This window comes from Coregonus lavaretus (genome assembly GCF_964263955.1).
Source record: "Coregonus lavaretus genome assembly, contig: HAP1_SCAFFOLD_2654, whole genome shotgun sequence".
In the NCBI taxonomy this organism is placed as follows: domain Eukaryota; kingdom Metazoa; phylum Chordata; class Actinopteri; order Salmoniformes; family Salmonidae; genus Coregonus; species Coregonus lavaretus.
The window spans coordinates 24612-34745 of NW_028161497.1; the positions used below are offsets into that span (position 1 = coordinate 24612).

Below are 10134 nucleotides of genomic sequence, written 5' to 3' on the forward strand. Positions count from 1 at the left end.
TATTTTAGCTGTTCACTTACAAGGGTTTCAAGTATTTTCACCAGGGGTGACAGCTTTGAGATTGGCCTATAATTATTTAAAAGAGTTGGATCTCCCCCTTTTAAAAGTGGTAGGACAAATGCTGATTTCCAGATCTTTGGAATTTCATTACATTCCAGGGTTAGATTGAACAGATATGTAAGTGGTTCAGCTATGAAATCAGCTGCCAGATTTAAAAAGCAGGGATCCAAAAGATCAGGACCTGCAGGCTTTCTTTGATCTAAGGATTTCAGGGCTTTATGTACCACCTGCACTGAGAATGGCAGAAAACTAAAAGTTTGACCAGCTCTCACTGGTTCATCCACACAGGGTTGTACAGAGACAGAGGACACTGGTTCATCCACACAGGGTTGTACAGAGACAGAGGACACTGAATCAAACAGCCTACCAGATGATACAAAGTGCTCATTGAAACAATTCAGCATTTCAGTTTTGTCATATATAGCAACAGAGTCCTTCAAAACACATGACGGTAATTCATTAACATTACTGTTACCAGACATAGACTTAATAGCATTCCAAAACTTTCTAGGGTCATTCAGGTTATCAGTGGTAACAGACATAAAATATTCAGACTTGGCCTTCCTGAGAAGAAAAGAACACTTGTTTCTTAACTGCCTAAAAATAAGCCAATCAGCATCAGAACAAGATTTCCTTGCTTTAGCCCAGGCTAGATTACGGTCGTGAATAATACAAGACAGCTCAGAAGAAAACCATGGATTATCCCGCCCTTTAACCCTGAACCTGCGGAATGGTGCATGTTTGTTTACTATTTGGAAAAAACCATCATGAAAGAATATCCAGGCAGTTTCCACATCAGGGATAAGCTCAATCTTGCTCCAGTCAAAATAAAACAAATCATGAAAGAAAGCCTGCTCATTAAAACACTTCAAATTTCTCTTACGAATAAAACGTGGATTTGTCTTTGGAACCTTAGTATTTCTAACAGCAACAACAGCACAATGGTCACTTAAATCATTACAAAAAACACCAACCGCAGAATATTTATGTGGAACATTTGTCAATATCAAATCAATCAGGGTAGATTTATCAGGGCATTTAAGATTTGGGCGAGTGGGTGAATTAATCAACTGGGTAAGATTCATAGAATTACAAAACATTTTTAAATCATCAGACACCGGCTTTAACCAACACCAGTTGAGATCACCAATCAAGATCATTTCACTGTAAAGAAGTATTGAGTTAGGGTTAGAGTGGTAGAGAGGTTTATATCATATCTGTATTGAGTTAGGGTTATGTTAGGGTTAGAGTGGTAGAGAGGTTTATATCATATCTGTATTGAGTTAGGGTTATGTTAGGGTTAGAGTGGTAGAGAGGTTTATATCATATCTGTATTGAGTTAGGGTTAGAGTGATAGAGATGTTTATATCATATCTGTATTGAGTTAGGGTTAGAGTGGTAGAGAGGATTATATCATATCTGTATTGAGTTAGGGTTATGTTAGGGTTAGAGTGGTAGAGAGGTTTATATCATATCTGTATTGAGTTAGGGTTATGTTAGGGTTAGAGTGGTAGAGAGGTTTATATCATATCTGTATTGAGTTAGGGTTATGTTAGGGTTAGAGTGGTAGAGAGGTTTATATCATATCTGTACTGAGTTAGGGTTAGAGTGGTAGAGAGGTTTATATCATATCTGTATTGAGTTAGGGTTAGAGTGGTAGAGAGGTTTATATCATATCTGTATTGAGTTAGGGTTATATTAGTGTTAGAGTGGTAGAGAGGTTTATATCATATCTGTATTGAGTTAGGGTTAGAGTGGTAGAGAGGTTTATATCATATCTGTATTGAGTTAGGGTTAGAGTGGTAGAGAGGTTTATATCATATCTGTATTGAGTTAGGGTTATATTAGTGTTAGAGTGGTAGAGAGGTTTATATCATATCTGTATTGAGTTAGGGTTATGTTAGGGTTAGAGTGGTAGAGAGGTTTATATCATATCTGTATTGAGTTAGGGTTATGTTAGGGTTAGAGTGGCAGAGAGGTTTTGTCACGCCCTGGCTCTGGGGACACTTGTATGTTGAGCCAGGGTGTGCATTTCATTTGTTTATCGAGTATGTGTATTTCTATGTTGGCCTGAGTGGCTCCCAATCAGAGGCAACGAGTGTCAGCTGTCGTTGGTTGTCTCTGATTGGGAGCCATATTTAAACTGTCTGTTTCCCATTTGTGTTTGTGGGATCTTGTTTCAAGTCTGTTTAAGTTAGACCGTGAACTGTCACGTATCGTTTGCTTGTTTTTTGATCGTGTCTCGAATTAAAGAGTATGTTTGCCTGCAACGCTGCGCCTTGGTCCTCATCTGTTCTGGACGATCGTTACAGAAGATCCCACCTCGACTGGATCAAGCAGCGTGACGAGGAGAGAGGATGGACTTGGGAGGAGATTAGTGAGAGTCTGGCAAGAGGGATGGAGGCCATGAGCACGGGGGAGAGACAAGCCCATAAATTTTTTAGGGGGGGGCTAACGCCGTGGACGACGGGGCAGCAGGAGGCCGCCAGGTTACGGGAGTCACTGGTCACCAGGGGGAAGGAGGATGTAGAGGCACGGCGAGAGGTACTGGCGTGTGTTGCCAGTCCGGTCCGGCCTGTTCCTGATCCCCACGTAGGGCCAGTGGTGTGTGTTCCCAGTACGGTCCGGCCTGTTCCTGCCACTCGCATCAAGTCAGTGGTGCGCTTCGTCAGCCCGGCACGGCCCGTTCCTGCTCCCCGCACCAAGTCAGTGGTGCGCGTCGTCAGCCCGGTCCGGCCCATTCCTGCTCCCCGCACCAAGTCAGTGGTGCGCTTCGTCAGCCCGGTCCGGCCCGCTCCTGCTCCCCGCACCAAGTCAGTGGTGCGCTTCGTCAGCCCGGCACGGCCCGTTCCGGCTCCCCGCACCAAGTCAGTGGTGCGCGTCGTCAGCCCGGTCCGGCCCATTCCTGCTCCCCGCACCAAGTCAGTGGTGCGCTTCGTCAGCCCGGTCCGGCCCGCTCCTGCTCCCCGCACCAAGTCAGTGGTGCGTTTCGTCAGCCCGGCGCGGCTCGTTCCTGCTCCCCGCACCAAGTCAGTGGTGCGCGTCGTCAGCCCGGTCCGGCCCATTCCTGCTCCCCGCACCAAGTCAGTGGTGCGTTTCGTCAGCCCAGCTCGGCCCGTTCCTGCCCCCCGCACCAAGTCAGTGGTGCGCTTCGTCAGCCCGGCACGGCCCGTTCCTGCTCCCCGCACCAAGTCAGTGGTGCGCTTCGTCAGCCCGGTCCGGCCCGCTCCTGCTCCCCGCACCAAGTCAGTGGTGCGTTTCGTCAGCCCGGCGCGGCCCGCTCCTGCTCCCCACACCAAGCCAGTGGTGTGCGTCGTCAGTCCGGCACGGCCCGTGCCTGTTCCACCGGTGGCTGGTCCGGCACCGGTCAGATGCTTCACGCCGGAGCTGGAGCAATCCGCTCCACCAGTGTGCAGTCCAGCTCCGGCCAGCGGGGCCAGACCGGATCAGGGGTACTTTGGGGGGTTGGAGCGGGGATCAGGCCCGGAGCCGGATCCGCCGCCTAAGCGGAGTGCCCACCCGGTCCCTCCCCTGTGGTGTTTGGTGGGCGCGGTCGGAGTCCGCGCCTTTAGGGGGGGGTACTGTCACGCCCTGGCTCTGGGGACACTTGTATGTTGAGCCAGGGTGTGCATTTCATTTGTTTATCGAGTATGTGTATTTCTATGTTGGCCTGAGTGGCTCCCAATCAGAGGCAACGAGTGTCAGCTGTCGTTGGTTGTCTCTGATTGGGAGCCATATTTAAACTGTCTGTTTCCCATTTGTGTTTGTGGGATCTTGTTTCAAGTCTGTTTAAGTTAGACCGTGAACTGTCACGTATCGTTTGTTTGTTTTTTGATCGTGTCTCGAATTAAAGAGTATGTTTGCCTGCAACGCTGCGCCTTGGTCCTCATCTGTTCTGGACGATCGTGACAGGTTTATATTATATCTGTATTGAGTTATGGTTATGTTAGGGTTTTAGTGGTAGGTTCGATTCCCATGGGGGGCCAGCATGAAAAATAAAACATAAATTATGTATGCACTCACTAACTGTAAGTCGCTCTGGATAAGAGCGTCTGCTAAATGACTAAAATGTAAAAATGTAAATGTAGAGAGGTTTATATCATATCTGTATTGAGTTAGGGTTAGAGTGGTAGAGAGGTTCATATCATATCTGTATTGAGTTAGGGTTAGAGTGGTAGAGAGGTTTATATGATATCTGTATTGAGCAGTGGCGGCTGGTGAAAAATATTCTCGGTGGGGCTGTGCCATACTTTTTTTTTCCTGTAACCATCGCGATATATTTTAACACAAACTGCAGGACAGCAGTGCTCAGTGAAACATTCAGTAATTATTTAATGCCAATATTAAAAAGTTGAGGCATTCTTACACAAAAACATATTACACAAACCCAAGCCTTTCATTTGCATTTAAAGTGAACTTTTCACCATTGGTAGTAAACAGGCAACGCAACAGGCATGCTGTCAGAACAGAGTGGAAAGTGGACAATAACATGAAATTATTATAAAGTTTATAGGAAATCTTACACTGTATAAAAGGATGTATAATATAGAAATTGATATCAAGTGGATGAACTCAAACCTTTGACTGGAAGAATAGCATACAGTATTTTATGATCATACTAAATGTGACTAATTGTTAATGTGCTCCAGAACTGCAACAATTAATTGATACAAAACAACCTATATACAGTAATATTAGCAAAGACACTATTAAGACTTTCTAGAGTACCATATATAACTGGATTTTTTATGCTAAGGTCAACTATATACAAAGAAACATGCGGCCAGAGCTGCTCTGTGTGTGTGTGTCTGTCATCTTATTTGTACAGGAATTTTGCCCGTCTGTCCTTCTGAGTGGCAAACCTCTCAATGACCCTTTGATTAAAGTCAGGAATGTCCCTGACAAGTTTCTTCTCCATGGAGAGCATGGCCAGAGCGTTCAGGCGATCCTGTGTCATGCTGTTTCTCAGGAAGGTCTTGATCCTTTTCAGTGTAGAGAAGCACCATTCTGACTCAGCAGTTGTCATGGGTGTGGTGATGAGGATCTTGAGGAGGCTGGCAGTCTCTGTGAAAGTGCTCTGAAGGTTGTTCTCCATGAAGAACTGGTACAGGGGCACTGCACCACTACAAGCCTTGAACTCACTGTTCTCATAGATGAGGGACAGTTCGGTTTTGAGCTTGGCCTTGTTCAACATGGGGTACGCCTCCACGGTTGTTTCAAGCGCTGTATCGGGGAACTTCACACTGTGTTGTGGGAACAACTCTCCGTGCAATAGTGTTGCGCTGATGAGGTGCTGGGTGAAGGAGAACCTCTCTTTGGCATGACTCAGGATGGTATCACATACCTGTAAAAGATACATCATCAGCTTTAATTTGCAATTAAGCTATTTTGATGCAAGTGATCCTGACTGACACATGCCTATGTCCAACTCAAGTATATGATTACCAAGGTGCTGATTGTTCAGGGTTTTGGCTACATACTACCAGGCCTGAAAAAAGTTCTAGGTGGGAAACACTGACAATTACATCACAACTTACCTCTATAGCCAACCTCTGTTGTTCTCCTGGTCCCAGCATCCTCCGTCGCTTGATGGGCTGTTGCTGCTCGTCAGATACGCTGTGCCCACACAAAGAGGGAATTGAGGCCCTGGGTCCAAAAAATAAAGTTTAATTTGATAACTTGCAATCAGACTTCTTAACTCACTGTAATTCCCCCTCAACACACAACCAGTGACTTTTATATTTATATATATATATATATATATATATATATATATATATAGACAGACAGACAGACAGACAGTGTGTATATACACACAAACTATGTCTAGTAACTGCTTTTAACCTGTGATGTACATAATTAACTGATGTTATTACGTTTTAAAGCCTTTTTCTATTACATTTGTGAGAGGGATGCAACATCATTTTGTTCTGCTGTTCACTTAGCAATAAAGTTAATATTCAATAACAACTAGGCCTCTTCTAGAAATTGACCTGGTGGACACCTGAATAATTATTACAAACTGTGTAGTACTTTCCTGCATTATTATCAACGTCTGATTGTGTCTTCTCTTTCCTTTTAAAATACTAAAACAAATATAATTGTGACGGCTCTATGATAATCACTCACACAAGCACCAACTGGCAGTGGGTGGAAACGTCAGTCGTCTCGTCAGCTTGAATGGCGATAAAATCAGCACTCTTTACTTCCTCCAGGATGTAATCCTTAAGCATTGACAGCATACAGTCCAACAGCTCGTTCTGTATCGTCTTTGACGTGCCCTTAAAAACGGTAGCTGTCTTCAGGTGCTCCTCCAGCACACTGTCGAGGGAGGCAACAAAATCCACTAAGCCCCGGAAAATGCCGGGGTTGTCTGAGGAGTCAGTCTCCTCGTGCCCACGCAAGGCCAACTCAAAAGCCCCACAGAACTTCACACAATCGATAATTTTGGATAGAATGTGCCTGTTTTTATCCACCTCCTCATTGTGTTTCCTCACCGCAATCCTGTGGCCGTCATCCAGCTGTGTAGCAATGTTCACCCTTCCTAATACAGCTAGCTTTACAGAGTTGTCCATGTGTGCCCTGGTGTTCTCATGTTTCTTTACCTTCTCTGACAGGTGCTTCATATCCCTCACTCCGGTACCTGTCCATGCTGAATCTGACCCCGTCGTTTTAAAAAGCAAGCACGGAAAGCAAAATAAAGCATTAGCATCAGTGCACCCAGCTAGCCAAGCCTTCCTGGTGTACCAGCTACGGGAGAAGCCGCGCATATACTGCTTCCCTTTCTCGCTAGCCTGCTGTCTGATTGAGAGGTCAGGTTGATCTGGGCCCAGCTCTTTCACCCGAACTTTCTCTGACAAAGTTCTCCTCTCAAACGGATCTTGGAGGAGAGATTTCACCGAGTTAGGGTTGGGTCTTGGAGGAGTAACGTTTGCGTTCGCCATTGTTGTCTAGTAAAAATGGCGTCACTGGACCCCGGTCCTTATTTTATCAGGGGCGAGCTTGGGGCGATAAAATAATCGCCCTCCTTGGATTCGATTTAAGATCGCTTATTGACTACATTTTATGTCATACATTCATATCTTAAATTAGCAATTGGCTTAACTGCTACGTAGACCCGCCTCCTCGGGGCACTTTCTGTATCGCCCAGAGCTGACGAGGCGTTTGACAGGCAGAGGAAAGGTTGCGAATATGATTTTCTATCATATCTTACACATATTACTGTGTGCATTCCATATTTCAAACACACAAATATTGACATACTGATGTTTTTATTATTATTATTATTATTTTTATTTTTTTATTTTTTTATTTTGTAAAATAATTTTATTTAAGGGGGCGGCGCCCTAGCGCCCTCTATCGGCCAGCCGCCACTGGTATTGAGTAAGGGTTAGAGTGGTAGAGAGGTTTATATCATATCTGTACTGAGTTAGGGTTATGTTAGGGTTAGAGTGGTAGAGAGGTTTATATCATATCTGTATTGAGTTAGGGTTATGTTAGGGTTAGAGTGGTAGAGAGGTTTATATCATATCTGTATTGAGTTAGGGTTATGTTAGGGTTAGAGTGGTAGAGAGGTTTATATCATATCTGTATTGAGTTAGGGTTAGAGTGGTAGAGAGGTTTATATCATATCTGTATTGAGTTAGGGTTATGTTAGGGTTAGAGTGGTAGAGAGGTTTATATCATATCTGTATTGAGTTAGGGTTATGTTAGGGTTAGAGTGGTAGAGAGGTTTATATCATATCTGTATTGAGTTAGGGTTAGAGTGATAGAGATGTTTATATCATATCTGTATTGAGTTAGGGTTAGAGTGGTAGAGAGGTATATATCATATCTGTATTGAGTTAGGGTTAGAGTGGTAGAGAGGTTTATATCATATCTGTATTGAGTTAGGGTTAGAGTGGTAGAGAGGTTTATATCATATCTGTACTGAGTTAGGGTTAGAGTGGTAGAGAGGTTTATATAATATCTGTATTGAGTTAAGGTTAGAGTGGTAGGGAGGTTTATATCATATCTGTATTGAGTTAGGGTTAGAGTGGTAGAGAGATTTATATCATATCTGCATTGAGTTAGGGTTAGAGTGGTAGAGGTTTATATAATATCTGTATTGAGTTAGGGTTATGTTAGGGTTAGAGTTAGGGTTAGGCCTCTGTATGCTAGAGCTGGTCTGCCTCTGTATGCTAGAGCTGTTCAGGCCTCTGTATGCTAGAGCTGGTCAGGCCTCTGTATGCTAGAGCTGGTCAGGCCTCTGTATGCTAGAGCTGGTCAGGCCTCTGTATGCTAGAGCTGGTCAGGCCTCTGTATGCTAGAGCTGGTCAGGCCTCTGTATGCTAGAGCTGGTCAGGCCTCTGTATGCTAGAGCTGGTCAGGCCTCTGTATGCTAGAGCTGGTCAGGCCTCTGTATGCTAGAGCTGGTCAGGCCTCTGTATGCTAGAGCTGGTCAGGCCTCTGTATGCTAGAGCTGGTCAGGCCTCTGTATGCTAGAACTGGTCAGGCCTCTGTATGCTAGAGCTGGTCAGGCCTCTGTATGCTAGAGCTGGTCAGGCCTCTGTATGCTAGAGCTGGTCAGGCCTCTGTATGCTAGAGCTGGTCAGGCCTCTGTATGCTAGAGCTGGTCAGGCCTCTGTATGCTAGAGCTGTTCAGGCCTCTGTATGCTAGAGCTGGTCAGGCCTCTGTATGCTAGAGCTGTTCAGGCCTCTGTATGCTAGAGCTGGTCAGGCCTCTGTATGCTAGAGCTGGTCAGGCCTCTGTATGCTAGAGCTGGTCAGGCCTCTGTATGCTAGAGCTGTTCAGGCCTCTGTATGCTAGAGCTGGTCAGGCCTCTGTATGCTAGAGCTGGTCAGGCCTCTGTATGCTAGAGCTGGTCAGGCCTCTGTATGCTAGAGCTGGTCAGGCCTCTGTATGCTAGAGCTGGTCAGGCCTCTGTATGCTAGAGCTGGTCAGGCCTCTGTATGCTAGAGCTGGTCAGGCCTCTGTATGCTAGAGCTGGTCAGGCCTCTGTATGCTAGAGCTGTTCAGGCCTCTGTATGCTAGAGCTGGTCAGGCCTCTGTATGCTAGAGCTGGTCAGGCCTCTGTATGCTAGAGCTGGTCAGGCCTCTGTATGCTAGAGCTGGTCAGGCCTCTGTATGCTAGAGCTGGTCAGGCCTCTGTATGCTAGAGCTGGTCAGGCCTCTGTATGCTAGAACTGGTCAGGCCTCTGTATGCTAGAGCTGGTCAGGCCTCTGTATGCTAGAGCTGGTCAGGCCTCTGTATGCTAGAGCTGGTCAGGCCTCTGTATGCTAGAGCTGGTCAGGCCTCTGTATGCTAGAGCTGGTCAGGCCTCTGTATGCTAGAGCTGGTCAGGCCTCTGTATGCTAGAGCTGGTCAGGCCTCTGTATGCTAGAGCTGGTCAGGCCTCTGTATGCTAGAGCTGGTCAGGCCTCTGTATGTTAGAGCTGTTGGCCTGTCGGCGTTCCTCATCTGCGGTGGAAGGAGGCAGACCTACAGCGCTGTTTGACAGACCAGGAGAATATCCAGAACATCAGTCTTCTCACAAGCAGTTTGGGCTACACACTAATATGACCCCTCTATGGAAAGATGAGACGCTCAGGAAACACCATCCCCACAAGTGTCACGTGACTCGTCTGAAGGTAACCCAGTACCGGGCTGAAAAATGAATGGAAGTGAATGTTCCACATCAAAGGTATACAGATCATTCCACTGATGGTTCTTATATCTCTCAGATAGAGTCAGACACTTCAGAGAAAACTTCCTTTTCATTCATTTTTTGACTGTTTTTCCATGTATGAATCTGTTATTCAATGGGTTTCTATGGCTAACAGCAGTAAGGCCAAATTCAATGTTTGTTCAAATTCATTTGTATACCTACAGGCTCCTAAAATGTAAAATCAAATAGCTAAATGATCCTTGGTATGACCATCTTTAAAAAGTCCATATGTTAGCTTGGTAGAAACCCCTTACAGTTAGCTCTACCAACTGAACTACACAGGGCATGACCATCTTTAAAAAAGTCCATATGTTAGCTTGGTAGAAACCCCGGGGCCCTTAGACCTTATTAAACATAACACACAGT

General features: G+C 45.5%; 1 protein-coding gene across 1 annotated transcript; it reads right to left on the reverse strand.

Moving 5' to 3' along the window:
• Nucleotides 1-972: 972 nt before the first annotated feature.
• Nucleotides 973-10061, reverse strand: LOC311120625 (zinc finger MYM-type protein 1-like; the record flags this gene model as incomplete). The annotated part of the gene is made up of 5 exons (XM_084195207.1): nt 973-981; nt 5342-5404; nt 5598-5706; nt 6190-6581; nt 10035-10061. 5 exons carry the CDS (start codon nt 10059-10061, stop codon nt 973-975), a joined length of 600 nt encoding a protein of 199 aa, XP_084051333.1.
• Nucleotides 10062-10134: the final 73 nt, after the last annotated feature.